The sequence below is a fragment of the Artemia sp. Qi Xiang Cuo genome, chromosome 18 (genome assembly GCF_049724085.1).
Source record: "Artemia sp. Qi Xiang Cuo chromosome 18, ASM4972408v1, whole genome shotgun sequence".
NCBI lineage: Eukaryota > Metazoa > Arthropoda > Branchiopoda > Anostraca > Artemiidae > Artemia > Artemia sp. Qi Xiang Cuo.
The window spans coordinates 6,366,809-6,387,661 of record NC_142811.1 but is presented as its reverse complement, the minus strand read 5'-3'; the positions used below and the strand labels follow the sequence as shown (position 1 = coordinate 6,387,661).

Below are 20,853 nucleotides of genomic sequence, written 5' to 3'. Positions count from 1 at the left end.
ATTTGTCACTCAGATTATTCTTGTACAAACCCCTTCTCCTCTGTATTAAACATAAAGCTTTTTTCACCAATATTCCTAGTTGGAGTCCTAACTTTCTTCCCTAAGACGCCATCAGCAACTTCACGAATTGTTTTTCTATAATTATTCCTATCATTTTCCACATTGTCAAGTTTTAAACTCACCAGTTTAGTATTCAACTGTTCCTGGAAATTTTTTCTCAAATTCTCATCCTGGACTCTACCAGCAACATAAATTCCCGGGAGGTAGTTACCCCTCCGAAATTTCAGCTTTAAATTAACCCTAGACACTACTAGATGGTGATCTTTACTTTTAGCATCAATAACTATATACCCTAGTATCTTGTATTGATCCTGCCAGTCTTTGGTTTACCATAAAATAATCAATAAGGTTTGCTGTTTTACCAACACGTGAATACCATGTTAACTTATGGGCCATTTTAGACCAAACATCGTATTGGTTATAACTAAATTGTTATACCTACAAAATTGCAAAAGTCTGTAGCCATTACTGTTTTCTTTTCCTACACCAAATTTACCTAGGCTATTATATCATCTATCCCTATTTCTACCGACCTGGGTGTCAAAATCTCCTAGTAAAAACACCATGTTTCTGCCTGGGACCCTGTAACTGTATTTGCTCCTGTAACTGGAAGTAAAATTCATATGAGTCACTAGTATCTCCCTCAATCGGTTCCACAGGGGCATATAAGAATATAACTGATACCCTGAACTTTTTAGTCGTAAAATGAGCAATCAATGTTCTATTATTAATACCATCTCAGCGTAAACAAGACTGCAGCTTCCTTTTTCATCATGAACCCTACTCCCTGTCTATGTACCCAATCCTTTCTGCCTGAGTAAACAATTTCTATATCTCCTAATTTCAAGATTCCAACCCCTGAGATACGAGTTTCTGAAACTAATAATAAGTCCAGTTCGAATCGTCTAAATTCGTCACTCAAAAGTCAAAATGTCGATTTTTTGTTTTTGTCAACAGATACGTAAAAGATAAAAAAAACAACAACAAAAACAGATGTAATATACAGAAAGTAATAGAAACTATAGGAGAAGTCCATAAGTGATGAGTGAAACTGATAATAATTAAAAATCAAAGGCCTAAAAACGATATATAACATATATCTATATACAAGAAATATTATTTAAAACCAAAATGAAAGATAATTGTGAGGCGACAAAGCCTGATTTAGTCCAAGTAAATAAGACACAAAATGATGTTGTATGAAATAAAATATAGATTAGATAAAATGTTTACAATTAATTTATAATAAAAACAGACATATCAACAATACCGAAAGGAAATGAGAAAGGTAAGAACTCCAAGGCCAAAAAGGGATAATGTAAGAAATTTTAGACAGTGCTACTAAAGTCCCCGGTAGTAGTTACCTCAGGAGGGTCCTCTGTAGCTAAGGACTTCTTTGCTTCAACCTTATTTGATTCATAGAGTCGATTTCTGAAGTCAAAGGCATATAATTTATTTCATAGCTTGTATTATGTGTAGTGATTCTGTTTGTGTTTTTGTCGCTGTGCTTATTTTTTTTTTTACTTATTGACAGATCTATTTACTCTAGATGTGAGATACTAGGTTTTCTGGTTCAGTTGCAAAAAAGAATATATCTATCCGGCTAATGCTAAATAACATTTTTTGTGTTTTATTCGTATACCAACTTGTGTTTTCTCTCTGATAAGCTTCCCTTACTCTGTATTTTTTGACGAAGTACTAAAGTCCTCATCTGTAGAGCCCTAAGGAGAGGCCTCCACAGCCAGACCCCTTTTATACCTTAGTTTTATTTGCTTCAGATAAGATAATCCTATATTTATTCACCCGTTTTAAAGGATCCAAGTATTGACGCCATCATTCTTTATAACGTTGTCTCCTTGACAGGACTTAGTAAACATTTCCAAGTGAAGAGCATGGGAAATCCACCTAGAATGTTGGCCTCATTAACTTGGAACTTACCCTTCTAAGGAAGCATTGACTGATCATTTGGGGATCTTCTATGAAATGTTCCAAATCGGGCAAGAAGATATTGCTATGGAAATCATGTATTTGCTCCAAGTTCCCGAATAAAACTTCCTCTTTCCCTAGCAACGTTAGAGGGATTTTGTGCTGATTTTCTAGGCTGATTAGTTCATCCTTGTATCCCTAAAAATAAATTAATTTTTTAACGTTAATTACCTTTCATTAATATAATTGACTAATTCCAGAGACCACAATGGTTACGCATGACGAAACGAGAAAACGAAACGAGAAAACGAAACGAGAAAATGAGGAAAATCACAGCTAGTGAAAAAGAGAGAATAATGCAAATATTTCGGTCAGACCTCCAATCAACATCTTCAGTGCAGAAATAATAATACAAAAAATACTGATAAAAGTACTCGGGACAGTACAAAAAAAAAATTGAACTCGAAAACAAACATATCTCAAGCAACTGTGAAAAAGCAACTGAATAAAAACTCAATATTTAATACTAATACTACTAACAACTCACCGCAGCACCAAGCCGCCGAAGTTCAACACAACAATGCACACTTCTCTTCCATCCCTATCTATTCAAAGCCCCCCTCTTTACACCCTCCCAGGGAGTTTCCATTTCCCTTAAACCTTTCCTCACTAAATCATCCCAATTCAACCAAGGAGGACCTGGTTTTCATTTAGCCCTAAACGGTTGGCACGATATTGAATGGTAATTCTAATTTCCAATGGGGAATTTATTTTGTGTAAGTTCTTTTTTTTCGGGCTTTTTTTTATTTTTAAGGCTCGAATGTTAATTGTTCTCCAGGTATTGTATTATCAGAGGTCCTATTAGGTTTCGAAATATTATTTTTCGAAAAATATGTAAGATTAAAATTAATAAATTCATCGTAAATGGGACTAAGATAAGTTAAAACTTCATCTCCGAGGTGAGTTAACTTTTCTCTTTTTTCACTGACTTCAATTTTCCTCGGTGTTTTCTTTGTAACATTTTCTCGTTTTGCAAGTAATGTTTTCTTTCTAAGCAAATATTTTTTTTGTAACATTTTCTCGTTTTGTAAAATTATAAACGTTGTTAGAACTATTGATAACTGACTTAAACTTAAAGCGTATGATAAAAAACAATTCTTAAAATAAAAAGCAAAAAAGTCAAGCGTTGGTTAGCATAGTAACATAAAATGTTATTTGTGATTTCGAGACGGATTTTACCGTACTGTCAAGTCTACATTCACCCTTAAAATTTGTCTAAAATAACACTTTTTCACTAGTAAAGAAAAAATTCCTCCTTCAAACAAATTATACCAGCTATCTCGTCTATCAAAATATGTGGTAATAAAAGCAGATGTAGTTAATGTAGACTTGGCAGTACTGTAAATTTAGCTCATAAAATGTTTGTATACATAAAAGGGGCTAACATGTAATGAAACGAGGGTCAAACACAAAATAATAAATAGTTCTTAAAATAGTCACGGAAATGCTTTGTATGAGGTTCAAACCTCACCTCTTTGTATTTAGGATCCTCTATTGACGGGGCTTGTTTTTTTCCTTAAACTCGTTATGCCTCTTTTTTTGCCTTCCGAAGTACTCAGATACGAAGCTTTTCATGTTAAAGTTAGTGAAGGGTTTGAAGTAACATCAAAAGTGGTTGTCTAAAAGTGCAAGGATTCGCCTCTTTCAGACAGTCTTTTCCTCCTTATCCTTTCCCCCTCGTCCAGCCGGCGAAGCAGACACAATTTCGCGTCGTTTGATCCCATTAACTTGAGAAGTATACGCTAATAGCAAAGTATCATGTCTCCTGATACCTTTTTATTATTCTTTCAAATAAGGTCCTTACAGCCTTGAAACAGAGCGCGGTGAAAGATTAGAGGCATATAAAATATTATGAAATACATTGTGCCATAAATATGAACACACAAAAAAATGTATTAAAGACGTGATAATCTATTCTTCATTTTAGAAGAAAAACAACCATTTGATACAAAAAGAATCTAGAGCGATCTCCATTCTTTTCACTCTCCTAAATAAAATTCTGTTTTGCAAATTGAAGTCATATGATTTGTTTCAGTCAATAAACCTAGTTTTTCTTATTTCTCCTTCATACTTAAAACTGCTAATTAAGAAAACAATTAACTTGTTTCTTACAGGTTGCGTAAACCAAGGATATCCAAGTAATCAGATAATACCCGAAGCAAATCATATGTTTGGTATTTTTGGGTATCACAAAGGCTGCACTACAAGTTCAACAAAAAGAAGCTAAAATTAATGAAAAAGTAACTTTTTCGTTCCAGCTGACGTTGTCGTAGTAGCTAAAACGACAGAAAAGTAACTAAGAATTTACTTTTTTAGTAACTTTCATTAAAGATAGTTAACGAGCATCTTTAGTGAAGTAACTCTGCATCATTAACATCAAATTGAATCTCATGAAGAACTTAATAAGCTTACAAACAAAAAAAGTTAGTTCATAACCATTCCCGGTGGATGCAACTTCAAGTAACTACTGTGGTTAAAGTAAAGTTATTACGGTCTGCAACCTAGAATAGAGCCAAAGATACCCATCTAAAGAAAGCCTTCTAAAACAAAATATAGTAAATATTAAGCGAATAATAGATCATTGTTCAGACAAACGGGTATTCTCGAGTTCTTTTCACAGTTAACACACTAGGGTCTTGGAATTTCAGATTCGAAAGTATTATTTATGCATACATCTGGAGATTAGAGTTCCTTTCTCAAGTCCGTATAAGGAGGTTAGAAGTATTCCCCCCCCCCGTAAAATAGGTTTATCCGACTCGTAAAACATAAAAAAATAGACATAAACAAATTTTTGGTGCGGTTTTTAAGTTTTTTTGTAGCTCCTCCCCCACAAAATCCCTCCCCAGACAAAACCTCTGGATACGGTCCTATCCCTTCCATATGCTGATTCTGAAATATTTTATAAAATAATCTCCATGTTGATCCTTTGAATGCTAACAGCTTAATTTTTTGATCCCAAAATTGGTTTGAAATCGGCATATTTAAAGGTACTTTTTTCATTGGTTTACATTTGTAGCGTCTTTTTGTGGGCTAATAACATTATCTCTTAAGACTATGTTAGAAAGGGAAGCCCCAACTTCTAAAAACCTCACAGCATCTGTTTAGTCCTGTATGAAATTTTAAGCAATTAACAAAAACGAAAAGTTTTTAAACGAAATTTTAAGCAATTAACAAAAACGAAAAGTGTTGAGTCACAAGTTTATTTAAAAACGGCATTTCTGTTTCTCTGCAGTCTCGATTATCTAAATTAAATGAAAAAAAACAAGTTTTTTTAAAATATATGTAAGGAGCAACATTAGAACTTAAAATGAACAGGAATCATTCCGTATTTAAAGGGGGATGCCCCCTGCTCAACACTTCACTCTTCATGCTAAAATATTTTAGTATTTTATAAAAGGTTTTTATTCTATTTAAACGGCCCTTGTGTTTCATGAATCGTTCTTAAAGAATTGGGACAAATGTCAAACTTTGGCGTAAAGAGCGAGGTATCAAGAAGGGTGAATAATAATTTTTAATGCAAAGAATAATTTCTGTCCGTTATAAGTTTTAATGTTCCTCCTTACTTTCAGTTGTAAAAACTTGTTTTTTTTTATTTAATTTCTGTTCGGTATTCAAATAATGCCGGGAAATTTACACGGCATTATTATGGAAGTGGGGAATTTTCCATTTGTGGAAACTTCCCCCAAGAAAATTTCTCTGTGATGCGTAAAATCCCCTCCCACCGGACAATTCAATCCTCGCTGAAAATTCACCCCAGATAATTACTTTTGGACCATTCCGCCTGGAAAATTCTCCTTAGCCCACTTTCATTTGCGAGAATAAGTGTTTTCATTTTATTTCTTATCCTTTTTAAATCATGCCAAAAATTCCCCTCCTTGACTAAAAAATTCCAAAAAAATCCCCCCCCCCCTACAAAATGGAAACTTCCTCGGAGAAATTCCCCCATGAAGAATTTCTCCCATATAAAATTTCCCAATGGAGAATGTTTTCCGAGGAAAAATTCACCAACAAAAGATCCCCACCCACAGAAAAAACAGACAATTCCAATCCATTTGAAAATTTCCCTGACCGATTCCCCGGAAAAAATCCATATGTAAAACTGAGTTGGCAAAGGCAAAGTAAGACAAATAAAAAGAATTTCGTAGAATTCTGGCAAACTCCTGCAAGTAAAACTTCCCCTTGAAATTTTCATCCAAGGAAATTTACCTTCCCTTGAAAAATGCTCCCCATGGAAGGTACCCCCTCCCTTTAAAAAATTTCCCTTCCCCCAAAAATGTCTGTATACTTCCCAATAACCAATGCTATATGTAAACAATAGGCAAATTTCATAACTTACGGCCCTTTCCCCGGGGGCTGTGGGGGATAGAACTCTTGGTTTTCGTTCGAATGAACCTTCTCGCGATCTGCTAGGACCATTGGTTCGATACGATCACCCTGGAGAAAAAAACAAACAAAAAACAAATAAAGACGCATCCGTGAAAAAAAAATGCTAAACTCCACGTTTTTGCAGATGGGAGCTTGAAATCTCTATAATAAGATTCTCTGATATGCTGAATCTGATGGTGCAACTTTCATTAAAATTCCTTGATTTGTCGGAGGCACTTTCTTCTATTTCAAAAATCAGGCAAATTTTCTCAGACTCTTTGTTTTTGACGAGTAACATTAACCTCAATGGATTTTGTATATTTGGAATCAGCATAAAGAGTTCTTTTGATGTATCTTTTGTTTCCAAAATTCCGTTCTTCAGAGTTTTGGTTACTATTGGGCCGAGTCGGTCCTTGCTTACAGTTCGTTACCAAGAACTGTTTGATATTGGTTAGCAATTTACCCAAAATCCCATTAAGTAAATCCGAGCTGTGCCAATCTCCCCACACGATGAATAAAAATACCTTATTTAGAGAGTTGTTAGTATCAGTCACTTTATTCTAGAGTCCAGTTATATCAAAGAGGATCCTCATTAACGCTAATGTACTTCCAAATTTGTACAAATAGGATTGAGTCTCTGGAGGAGACTGGAAACTTCAGTTCTGTAAATTGGATGATTACTTTGGCCATTTAAAAGTAGATTACAGAGTATATAGACACAGGGGATTAGACTGTTTACTTATGAGGTTTACATGAGGTTTACAACAAGCCATTGCCTTAAAATTGGTTTAACGAGAAAATCAGTCAAGCTTGGAATTCCGAGGGAAATTGTACTTTCCTGAGTTTTATTTAGCGACTGGATGAAGTTGATTTTTAGCGATTCTGATATCACTTTTGATTCCACTTAAAAAATCACCGAAATTTGGATTTTAAGCTATTAAAATAGAACTAACTGTGGAATTGCTCTGAGAATTGGGACTTTTCTTTTAATTCGGATGCCGATTCCAATTTGGGAAATTCCCTAACTCTCCTGAACCCATTCCGAATCATTGTTTCATCACTAGTTTTAGCATAGATGAAGAATCACTCTGTCAATTTCAAAGAATTTGCAAAGTTTTGAAAGTGAGGCCGTCTCAGAAGTGGGAGAAAAATTTTGGCTACTACTCAGCAGCAGGAATGCAAAAGACATCATTTGACATTTTTGTAAAACTTGTACTTGTAGTCCATCCCTTTAGAGTAAGCAAGATCTATCGATTGGTACATTCCTGTTTCTTCAAGTATTTTGTTAGGTTCTCAAGATATTTAGAATATATTTTTTTTCAAAATGTTTTCTGCTTTTTTCTGATGCTCTAACATATTTTGGGAGCGGACCACGACATAAATGTTTTTTTATACCGTGTCATGAGTACCCAAATAAAATCTTTACTTTATAAACATTTAAAGTGAAACTTTCTAATAAAATGCACTCTAATCAAATGCGTATGAGAAAATAAAGATTTTCCAGTGCTAAGAGTAATGCACCAAAGTTGGTAATGCAATCCGGAAGAAGAAACTCCAATATTTTAAAAACTATTTAACGATTACTCCCAAAGAGCCGTTTCCTCGAAATAAGAAGACAAAAATTGGACCTTGCTTTGTTTGAGAGGGTGGGGAATAGATTTTTTTTTGTCGACTCAAAACCTTAACCTAGGTTTCATTTTCTCAGACCATACTGGCTTTCTATGAGGAACAAATAAACGTTCAAACGGGATAAATCCCTTTTATTTAGACAGTGAAAACAGGTACAAATAATATATACGTTTTTAAATATACGTCGTATATATAGGGAAATGAGACCAACCAAGTATACAACTATAAACTCAACATTTCCCCACCCCCACCTGTAATTTAGAAGACACGAAGACTTTGAATGAACTTTGTCATTGAACTCTCTTCGAAAAAAAATATACTGAATAATCTGGAAGTTCATTATTTTGTGAATGACCCGGAAGTTAATTATTTTGTTTTTTATAAATACGTTAGTTTCAATTTTAATACCTTAGTATTTCTACTGATGAAGATTACTGTATATGTGATTGAAATGTCTAGACTTTTGTGCCTGTTTTCATTGTCTAAATAAATGTATTTATCCTCATTTGAACATTTATTTCTTCGCAATAAATTTTTTTTCTAAATTGTCAAAAAAGGTCTTTTGAACGTTGGTATCTAAGTAGGGTAAAAGAAGCTTTACCCCCCTGGCGAATACCCCCCCCCCCCGGAAAATACCCACCTCCCAAAAAAATACCCCCGTGTAAAATAAGGCTTTCCAAATTTGAGAATTTTATTTGAGTTTCGTTTATTCAATTTTCGTAGGGGGATGGAATTTGGTTACTTGTATATTATGCACAACTCACTCAAGTTTACGCTGTGTAAAATTTGAGAACACACCGGTTTTTTTTGTTAGTTTCTTCGTTACTTTAGAAATAAATTTGCGCTATAGATTTGCACATTCTGGGAGAAGGGGGGGGGGGGGTGAGGTAAGCATAGCGGGTCTGCATGCAAAATGTGTTTGGTACAATTACTCTGCATATTAGATAGATAGACAAATAAGTGTATTTAAAAGCCAAATATAAGGCCATGAACACAGTAAAATAACTTAAATGAATATAGTGGCTGGGAGAATTTTAAATAGTTTCCAGGAGATGAAATTTTAAGAAGAAATTTTACGGTGGGTAATTTACAAGAATTGATATACGTAATTTCTTCATATCTTGCTTTCTCTTTACCGATTTAATTTTACGCGTGGGGATGTTAAGGGTAATTATCCGGGGTAAATCTTCACCACGATTGGATTGTCCAGAGGATATTTCTATGGGGAGGGGTATTTTTCGTGGGGGAGGACATTTTTTGGGGGTTCAAACACACACCCCACCATTCACTATATTCATTTATGTTATTTTACTGTGTTCATGGCCGTATATTTGGCTTTAAAATATACTTATTTGTCTATCTATCTAATATGCAGAATAATTGTACCAAACATATTTTGCATGCAGACCTGTTATGCTTACCCCCCCCCCTAATGTGCAAATCTATAGAGCAAATTTATTTCTAAAGTAACGAAGAAACTAACAAAAAAAATGATGTATTCTCGAATTTTACACAGCGTAAACTTGAGTGAGTGACGCATCATACACAAGTACCAAAATTCCATCCCCCTACGGAATTAAAAAAAAAAAAAACTCAAATAAAATTCTCAAATTTGGAAAGCCTTTTTTTCCACGTTTTTTTTTTTGGGGGGGGGATGGTATGTTACGGGGGTATTTTCCGGGGGGGGGGGGGTATTTTCCACGGGGGGTATTTTCCGCGGGGTATTTGCCTAGAACCGGTAAAAGAACCAATCCGGTTATAAAAAGGCGGAGCTATCTATCTGCCCAGGAACAGCATATCCAGCTTCAGTACATATCTGTCGTTCAGCATCAGTAAACTTCTAAAAAGGTGAGGCTATTTTCCTCTCCAGGAATAAAGAATACTACGATTACTAAAACTAATACAACTAACAATTTACCACGATATCCAGCCGCCTGACTCCCGCACAACCACGCATGCTCCTCTTCCTTCCAAATCTTTTCCAAGCTTTACTCTCTCCCTCCTCCCATGCAGCCCAGCTTCTTTTTTAATACTTTCTTAGGACCTTTTTCCACTCTATTCGGGGACGACCTGTTTTTCCTTGGCCCCAAAACGGATGGCCAAAAAGCAAAATCTGTGACAATCTATTCTTTGTCCATAGTATTCGGTCTAGCTATCTAATCCTTTCTCACATAATAGGTTTAAAAAGCGCAATCAAGGTTACTTTTGATATATGAGGCTACTAAATTTTTTAATTTTTTTGTATTTTATTTTGTTCGCGCTGTTGTATTGTTGTTCCAGGCAGTGTTTTGTGTGTTGCCATGACCCTGTTGCTTTTTTTGTAATAAGTATCTATCTATATGTATGCTCAGTAAAAAAAGAATTACTCTAGTTTTGAATAATAAATTACCCTCAAGATGACTCCAATCTCAGAAACATAGGTTCTTTCAGTTTCAAGAAGTTCTGTCAGTATATGACCTCGTTTCACTTTTAAGGCTTCACCATCGGTGTTTGTTAAAGAGTCAACAGAGTTGGTCATTTCTTGACGTGATGCACTTCGCAGTCGAGGTCTTATTAGTTCTTGAGGTTTGACAGAGTTTACTGGAACTGCAGGCTCTGGTGTTACAGGTTGAATAGGTTTGGGGGGTCGTGAAATTATTTTCTTTAGGGAGGATCGTCTTCTAGTGCACATGACTTGCACATCTTCAACTCGCTTTAAAACCTAAAAAACACCAAAAAATTAAAACTTTGTAAAAAAGATAAAAATACAGTAAAACATAAAGACCCATGCTCGAATATACAAGGTGTTTATGAGTCATAGGCCTACCAACAAGCTTGTTGTTGATGATATGAAGTTGAAGCACGTAAGCATCGAGAGCTTCTCATCCTTCTCATTTCTAAGATTTAAAAAATTTGGCCAATTCTTTCTTCAGGGGCGTAATTTGCTACGGGGCAGAGACGGAAACTGCTAAGATAAGCCTGCATAATTCAAGCATCCAGAGAAACAGATCAGTTTTATTTAGTCTATATTTGCCCTTATTATTATTATTATTTATTTCTAACCCACACTGTACAGAGGTACAATACGTGGAGTATCACGAGGAAAAACACATAAGATGCAACACAAATCAATATAAAAATCAAAGATTACCAGTTACAGAGTAACACATAATAATTTAAAAGAAACTAAAACAAAAAGAAATAACATGAAAGGCGGGGGAAAAGAGGAAAAGAGAAAAAAAAACTGACAATTTGCAGAGTCTAATAAGTAGTAATATGCAGAAATATGGACACAAGCTGTCATTATTATTATCATTATTTGATTTTTACTCACTCTTTACAATACTAAAAAATGTAGAATGACCAAACAGAGAAAAACAACTAAACAAATAAAAGAAAAATAACTTACGACTGAAAAAACCTGATAAGGTGATGGTGCGGAGAAAAACGGATACAAGCAGTATTTGAAAGTTATCTGTGTAGTGCTTCCAGTTTTTCAGTAATATTAGGAACAAGAAATTTATTAATAATTACCCGCTTTTCGGTCCAAGGTGGAAGAAACAACAAAAATTTACAAAATCTAAAGTAATGAATCTGGATTCTTTTTAACTCATTTTTCTTCAGAAGGAGAAAAATTCCAGAAGCAAAAAGAATTGAATGGTCACAAAAAGTTGAGTAGAGCTTGGCCAACGCGAGTTTATTATATTTACCTCTATTGGTAACAATCTTAGCATATCCTACTTGAATATTCATATTAATGTCTGAGAGCATGCGCTGGCGCAAGCTCGGAAGACTATTAGTAATAGAAATACCGAGCCATCGAAGAGAATCTACAAGAGGGATAGTAAAGCCACTACAGCGAAGGGAAGTACTAGAGATGTTATTAAAAGAAAGAAATTTACATTTATTTACACTAAGAGAAAGGCCTATGTCTGAAAAAGTAGTGGCAACACAAGAAACCATGTTAGATAAACCAGTTTTTGTGCGGCTTATAAGAAGCAGATTATCAGCGTAAGCCAGGTATGAAACATCAGAAAAACCGGGGAGATAGGTAGCCAATATCTTTGCCAGAACTCCTGAAATACATAAATTAAAAAGGATCGGAGATAAAACTCCACCTTGCCTTAAACCTCTTTTCAATTTAATAATAGATGCTGGAACAGATTTCAGCCCAAGAAAAGAATTAGAGTACCAGTACCGAAGAAGCAAAATAACCGATAGATTAATAACCGATAGATTGACACCGCAACCACGAAGAGCAGAAAAAAGCTGAAAAGAATTAGAGTACCAGTACCGAAGAAGCAAAATAACCGATAGATTAATAACCGATAGATTGACACCGCAACGACGAAGAGCAGAAAAAAGCTGACTATGACATACACTATCAAAAGCTTTTCATAGATCTAAAGTACAAAGATATATATTCCTTCCCTTAGAAGATTTTTCAAGGAGCAAAGAAGATAATACACGATGTGCATGTTGACAACCTACTCCGGGCTTAAATCCAAACTGGTTATCTCTCTCAAGCATATTATTAGTCACAAACGGTAGTAATACATGCTCAAGAAATTTACTAAAAGTTCAAGAGACAGTAATAGGTCGGTGAGAAGAGCAAATTAAAGGAGAATTTCTCTTCTTTAAAATTGAAGAAACAGTACCACACAAAAAACTCTCCGGTACAATAGAAGTACAAATACACATGGTACTATATGGCTAATTTTCCCCTGTAATTTTCACTTGACTTGGGAAAATTGGCTCTAACTTTGCCCCCCCCCCCCCAAGATTCTGATGAAATTGCACCACTGATTTCCTTGAGTTAGTCATGCAATTTACCTTTTTTATTTATTTGCTTGAATCTGTCCCTGTCCATTGTAGGGGCATTCCTGTGCATATGCTTTATGAATTTTAAGTTAGGTGGGGGCTGTCCAAAATAAGAAAGAGATACATTTCCCAAATGCTGGGGCAAGACTTTCCTTGGATACATTATTTCGTTTAGCGCTGAAGAAGAGTGGCGTTTGTCCTCTCAAAATATTCGCTTTGTTGTGTTTTTTCAGTATTTTCATTTGGCCTTTAAGAACCCCATTTCTGCTCGTTTTTCTTTCTTGGTAGGGAATTCAAAGAAGAAATTTTTCGAAACTGAACTTAAGTAGTCGTCATTGGCATCTGACTGTTGTACAATAGTTCAATTTTAAGCCGGATTAACTTTGGAATATATTATAATATTGAGAGTGCAGACACATATGGACTTTAAAGCTGGTTTTAATGATTGCATATGATGTTTTGATGGACATTTGTTTTTACCTGGATAATGGATTAATTTCGGCTATGTTTTGGACCAAGACTCTTTGAGGATGAGCTAAGCAAAATGATAATGTTTTCGTATTCAGCTATTCTTAATTTTATCCAATCAAACATTCGATCGGGTATTGATGATGAAGTTATTATTAGTCATGCAGTGGAGTTTTTTTTCCTGATAATATTCTGAAAGACGCATAAGTTATTTATGGGCAGGAATATATCCTAGTAGCAAAACAGCACGAAGCAGACAATGTGATAATGCTTCCGCTCGGCATGTGAAAGATATGATTGATTTGCTTCGGAAGTGCGAAAATGAGGAGCTAACAGTGCCAACGTACGTAATTATTTCACCCTCTGAAGCGCCTGTAATTCCTGCTGCTGCTTATCATAAACTTGCTTCCGAAATTTGTGCTCTGGATAGTACCCTTAACTTCATCAAAGAAAAGGTAACAGCTTATGATTTAAATTTTCCGTCACTTCCCATTCCTTATGGTAGTCCTCATAGTGAAAGCACTGCCACCGTTATCATTTCAAAAGTGCCTAGTAAACTTGATGACCCTTCAAAACAGGCTCAGTCTATTAATAAAAACCCTGGCCATGAAGCTATTCACAGCATAAAGCCTTCTGGTGAAAAGCTATTTGTTCAGATTAGTCAATCTACTGCAAAGATTTTCAGCGATGCGGTTCCAACCGTATTGAATAGCTGTGACGTCATGATGCGATGATTTTTAAGGAATGTGAAGGTGTCATCGACGCTGAACGTTTGGGAAAATCCCTGGCTGTGAAAATTACCTTTTCTGATGCTATAGCCCAGAGTAATAGCCTACGACTCGGGCTCAACGCGGGTTATGAATCATTACGGGTCTCTGAATTCCTGCGCCCGCCCCGCTGCTGTCATAAAATTGTCAATCTCCCAACCACATCAAAACCAAATGCGATAATCCAACAAAATGCAGCCGCTGTGCCTGCTCTCATGGATGATCCCGTGATTCCCCCTGTGTTTTTGATCCAAAATGCGCTAATTGTAAGGGTAATCACGCATCGTATAGCCTAAAATGTCGTATTCTGCGTGATGTCCTGAACAAACGTGTGATTCAGAAATGACTGTCGAACTGCTCTTTTAATATCAATGGCAGAAAAAATAAAGATGGCTCATTAATTAAAACAATGAATGATTTTGACATTTTGTTCTTGCAAGAACATTTACTTCCTGCCATCTCCGTTCGCTCTCTACGAAGAAGTAGCCACCATATTGTCTTTACTGCCAATGCCCGAAAAACAAAAGGCCGACCTTCCGGGGGCCTTGCATGAATTATCAAACGATTAGCTACTCCTTTGACACCTATCTTATTTCATTCCTCTGATAATATTATGGCAATACGACTTGGTCACCTTGTATTTATAAATGTATATCTTCCCTGCGATCAGAAACGTCTAGCTTCACTTACTAAGTTTTCTAATGCCTGCTCATCCCTTAAAACTCTGTTATGCAATATTGAAAAGCATGGGTATCGTTGGCTAATGATAGGTGACTTCATTTGGGATGTTCATAGCTCCTCTACTTGTACCAACATAGTTTTAGATTCGATGCCACTTGGTTACTGCATAGTACCCAAAGCTCTTAATTACAGTTATATTCATAATAGTGGTGCTGTGGCCAATATTGATCATTGTATCTGCTCCGCCGATGTTCCCTGTTTTGTCGTTAATGTTGACGAAGACGAACGTGATTTTGACCACCTTCCCCTTTTCCTTACTGTGACATTAACCGCGGATCCATCTGATTATCCTTGCGCTACTAATAAAAGATGGTGTATGAAACGAGAGTGGAGCAAAGCCAACTGGCCCTTATATATTTCTACCCTAACAGATCTGTTGTCCTGAGTCAAGATCCTTTTTAATCTACTGTGCACGAGTTTTTTTTCGCCACAAGCCAGAGTGCAACTGAATGTTTATTATCTTTACTTAGTTAAGTGCATGAAACAAGCTGAGAATGTGGCTCTTCCCCTTGTCCGGGTTAAACTCAAAACTCGAAGTACAATTTGAAAGAAGACCCGGGTCTTAAAGCCGTCAAAAATCGTGCCAAATTCTGGCTTCGCATTTGGATTGCGTGTGGGCGGCCCTTGCGAGGCCAAGTTTTTGATATAAAAAGTAAGACAAAAGCGGAGTTCAAACGATATCTTCGCTTGGTTCGATATAATGGTTGTGAGTTCCTCTAAAAGTGCAGTACAATGGAAAGATGTCATTAATGCGTCTAAATTTGATTCATTAGGGACCAGTGATATTATCCCAGATTCGTCTCAGCTTACTACTGCTACTGCTAACAACTCACCGCAGCAATAAGCTGCCTGAGGACAACACAGCTACATACGCTCCTCCTCAACCCAACCTATTCAAAGCCTCCCTTTTTATACCCGCCCAGGAAGTTTCAATTTCCTTTAAATCTTTCTTTATGACGTCCTCCCACCCCAGACGAGGACGACCTGCTTTCTATTTATCCCTAGACGGTTGGCCGAAAAGAAACAATCTTCGGCAATCTTCCATCCTTCATCCGCCCAACGTTCCCCAGCCACATCAACCTTTCTTTCATTATAGCCCTAGAGAGCGGTATTGAACCACATTTTTCGTATAGCCTATTGTTTGAAATACGGTCAGTCAGCCGGGTACCCAGTCTTGGCTTAGGCATTATAAAAATATTTTTTTTATAAAATTAAGTAGGCTATAGTATTCATAATCATTTTCAGTGCTTAGTTCCCCTCTTCGTTCTTTATCGGGGAGCTGTAATTTTCCTAAATTTTCGCCACCTACAGTTTTTTAACGTCATGTTATTCCTGTCTCAACTAAAAGTATTGTTAATAGTATGCTTAAGCACAAGTCTCAATCAAGTGATCTTGATGGGATGAGCGATCACCATTTACGTTGTGATTGTCGGGCACTAGTCGCTCAGCTCCAGTTACTTTTTCAGTTCTGTTAATCTTTGTCAATGGTGCCTGATTCCTTCCTTTGCGGAACGGTAACTTCGATTCTTAAACGCAGAAGAGACACTTTTGATTGCAGTTCACATAGGCCCATCACTGTTGCTTGCAATATTAGTAAGGTTTTTGAATATGTTCTGCTCCCATATACTATTGAACGAACTGCGAAAGACTCATTGCGGTAATATACCAGTTCAATCTGGAGTACGACAGGGTGGGGTGCTATCACCTTATCTAATTAATGCTTGCAGTCAAAATGTGTTATTAGGAATGAAGCCTTCGTATTTTTATAATTTACCTGATGCGTCTTATATTGCGTATGCGGCCGAACTGCTAGTTTTAAGCCGAACCAAGTCTATTTTGGCATTATCGGTGCAACATATTTCTATGATGTTTCGGGATGTTGGTCTGTTTTTCAATGTTGATTAATGCGAATGTTTATTTTTCAATCCCAAATTATCAGCTCATAATTTTTTCTGTCGATCCTCAGTAATTCACAATGTCACAAGTTTACGGTGGTTAGGGATAATTATTTGTTGTACACTGCCTTTTTTGTGACTTTAGGCTCTTAGAGATTTTAAAGAAAAGTTGAAGATCGGATATGCGAAAATTGTACCTAACCGTGGAAAAAAATTCACGCCGAGCTTTAGCTAAAATGTATTCCACATATTGTGACCATTCTGTCTTGTTTTTAAGCAGAATTTATTCGTTATTGAATAAGAATGATTTGCGCCAGATCCATGTCGCTTATTTTAGATATTGCAAATTTTTACCGTACCTTCCCAATTTATATCGTAATACGCGTTTTATTGAGAAGTATGGTGCTACCGACATTATCCAATCGTTTGAATTGCTTAGTATTAATTTAACAAGACATGCCTTTGTGTCCCTAGGCCCAAACCATGATATTATCCGCTTGTTTTGTATAAAAGTGGGTTATAAATAAATTATTATTAATTAAGGACAAAGCATGATGCGAACAATTATAATTATAATAATAATTTATGCTTTAGTTAATAGATATAGCATTGCTATAATCATAATAATCATAGTAATAATGGCTAACAATATCACAAAACTAATGTAAGCAATGATATGTTGAAACAATATAAGATGAACAACGATTATAAAACATACCGATAATAAATAATAATATCAAATACAAACTATATCAGTGATGACAATTAAAACTAACGACGGAAAAAGAGTGATGGCAACAATAATAATAGTAATGATAAGTTACTAATTTATTAAATAAATATAACATTGTTATTATTACAAAATCATAGGATTATTGTTATGATTTATAACCATTGTTCATCGTATATTGTTTCAATACATTATTGGTTACACTAGCAATATAAAAAAATAATTTAGACAATAATTTGTTTTAAAATATAAGATAAAATGTAATAATAAATTATAACAATAATAAAATCATAATATAAAATAATAATGACATCAGCGATGGCAATAAAATTAATGATGGGGAAAAACACGGCATTAAAAAAATAGGCGAATATTGCTACTAAAAGAAGAAAGTAAGGTTTTTTTATTACGCTATAGGTCCTGAATTGTTATAGAAAGAATCTGTTGGGGAAGTGCTACCATACTTCACTTCAGTGTTAGAAATACTTGTCATTAACAATACCATAGACTGGGTAGAAAAAAACTAGTAGCTTTAAGATTCTCGCAGCTCCAAAAAAATATGGCATCTTTTGGATAAGCAATAGCCCATTATGTCTCATTAATGTAAAATTACCCAAGTTGATTACCTAAGAAAAGTGTGGAAAATTCTACGATTATCCTAAAAACTACCTAAGACCAGATAAATAAATCCTGACTTCGTACTCTCCTATATTTAAAAAGGATATAATCTCTTAGAAAAAAAATATCACATTATTTTTCATATTTCATTATTGGAAAACTGCTTAAGTTGACTACCCACGTAAATTATAAAAATTAGCCAATTATCCTAAAGACTACCAAAGAACAAATCGTATACCCAAGAACAAGTAAAAAAAAATCGTATGATTTCATGATTGAACAACCCAATAGTCCTGAAAACTAGCCAACATCTGACAAATTTAATCGTATGACTTCAAAATTACGGCATATACCCACAATCAGATAAACATAGTTTGTACGACTTCTGAATTTCTACATCTTACGAAAAAAACTATATTTTTTGGAAAAACGCTAGCCCATTTTATTTCATTTTTGAAAGAATGCCAAAGTTTATTGCCCAAGAAATTGCCGGAAATTATCCAAATACCATGAAAATTACCCAAGACCGGATAAAGTAGATCGTATGACTTTTTGATTCTTGTATCTATGCCAAAGGTAGTATTATTTGGAAAAATATTACCCCGCTCTATTTCATTGTTAGAAAATGACACAAGTAAAAAACCCAAGACAGTACATAAGACAATTACCAAAAATTACCCAATCATTCTAAAGACCCCCCTAGACGGGATAGCATAAATCATAGGACTTCAAGATTTCCGCATGTTTACCAAAGCTATTATCGTTTGAGAAAACAATAGCTCGTTCTATTTCATTTTTGAGAAATTACCCAAGTTGATTACACAAGAAATTACCTAAGAAAATTACCGAACAGATTACAATTATCTTAAAAACTACCCAAACCAAAAAAATTTAACTTTATACCTTAATAATTACCACATCTTTACACAACATAACATCTTTTAGAAATTCATCAGCCCAAAATTACCCCAGCTGACCCAAGGAATAATCCACAAAAATGGCCAAAATATACCCAATGGCCCTAAATGTTAACCAAGACTATGTAAATAAACCGTATCAATTCATGATTCTAACCTTTTCACCAAAGACAGCATCTTTTGCTAGAGCACTATCCCATTCTTTTTTGTTGCTGGAGATTTACCCAAGTTGATTACTCAAAAAATTACCCAAGAAAATAACCAACATTCATCAATGGCCCCAAAAAGATAAAGTAAATCTTATGAAATCTTGATTCATGCATTTTTACTACAGAGCATCTCTAGCCCTTTTCATTTCATTGTTGGAAAGCTACCCAAGTTGATTATATAGGAAATTATCCAATAAAATAACCCAAAATTACTCAATGCAAATAAAAATTATCCAAGACAGGAAAAATAAATCGTACGTCTTCTTGATTTTTGAATCTTTACCATGTTTAGAACAAACAAAAAAGAAAAACCGCCAAATTCTATTCTGGTGTTGAAATTGCAATTATCAAAGTTTTCTCTAGACTACACTGTTGACCGAATCTAACAAAACTTATAACCTCAAAATTTCAGTGTTTTCATAACAAATAGCATAAAAAAAGAAAAAGAAAAAATTACCATATTTAATTTCACTGCTTAAACATATATTTTCTGAAGATTATTCTATGCGAGATACATCATTTTCATTAGGTTTTATGATTGCCACGTGTTTATCACAAATGCTGTAGTATTAAAAAAAAAAATTTCATGTTCTATTTCAGAGACGCACGCCGGGTGTTGAGGCGCCTCTGGTCCTGCCCTCCCCCCCCCCAAAAAAAAGAGAAACCCCGATTTACTTAAATTTACGGACACGTCAAATTAAAACAAACAACTAAACTTCGTTTTTTATTATTGCACACCCTCCCAAAATTTTATGGACCTGCCGGTTCTATTTTATTGTTGTTACAAATGCATTTGCACTACAAATGCAAATTACAAATGCATTACATTGCAAATGCATTACAAATGCATTACAAATGCAAATTACAAATGCATTACATTGCAAATGCATTAAAAATGCATTACATGCATTACAAATGCATTACATTACAAATGCATTACAAATGCATTACATGCATTACAAATGCATTACATGCATTACAAATACATTACATGCATTACAAATGCAAATTACAAATGCATTACATTGCAAATGCATTACAAATGCATTACATACATTACAAATGCAAATTACAAATGCATGACATTGCAAATGCATTACATGCATTACAAATGCAATTTACAAATGCATTACATTGCAAATGCATTACTTGCATTACAAATGCAATTTACAAATGCATTACATTGCAAATGCATTAAAAATGCATTACATGCATTACAAATGCATTACATTGCAAATGCATTACAAATGCATTACATGCACTACAAATGCATTACATGCATTACAAATGCATTACATGCATTACAAATGCAAATTACAAATGCATTACATTGCAAATGCATTACAAATGCATTACATGCATTACAAATGCAAATTACAAATGCATGACATTGCAAATGCATTACATGCATTACAAATGCAATTTACAAATGCATTACATTGCAAATGCATTAAAAATGCATTACATGCATTACAAATGCATTACATTGCACATGCATTACAAATGCATTACATGCATTACAAATGCATTACATGCATTACAAATGCATTACATGCATTACAAATGCAAATTACAAATGCATGACATTGCAAATGCATTACATGCATTACAAATGCAATTTACAAATGCATTACATTGCAAATGCATTACAAATGCAAATTACAAATG

General features: G+C 34.9%; 1 protein-coding gene across 1 annotated transcript in view; it reads right to left on the bottom strand.

Annotated features, from left to right (window-relative positions):
• Positions 1-20,853, bottom strand: part of LOC148941146 (guanine nucleotide exchange factor DBS-like) — a 269,621-nt gene that overhangs the window by 26,113 nt on the left and 222,655 nt on the right. The window contains exons 15-16 of the mRNA XM_089103905.1: positions 10,430-10,741; positions 1,999-2,184 (exon numbers count right to left, since the gene is read on the bottom strand). Coding sequence (XP_088960031.1) covers positions 1,999-2,184; positions 10,430-10,741 — 498 coding nt within the window. The remainder of the gene's footprint in view (positions 1-1,998; positions 2,185-10,429; positions 10,742-20,853) is intronic.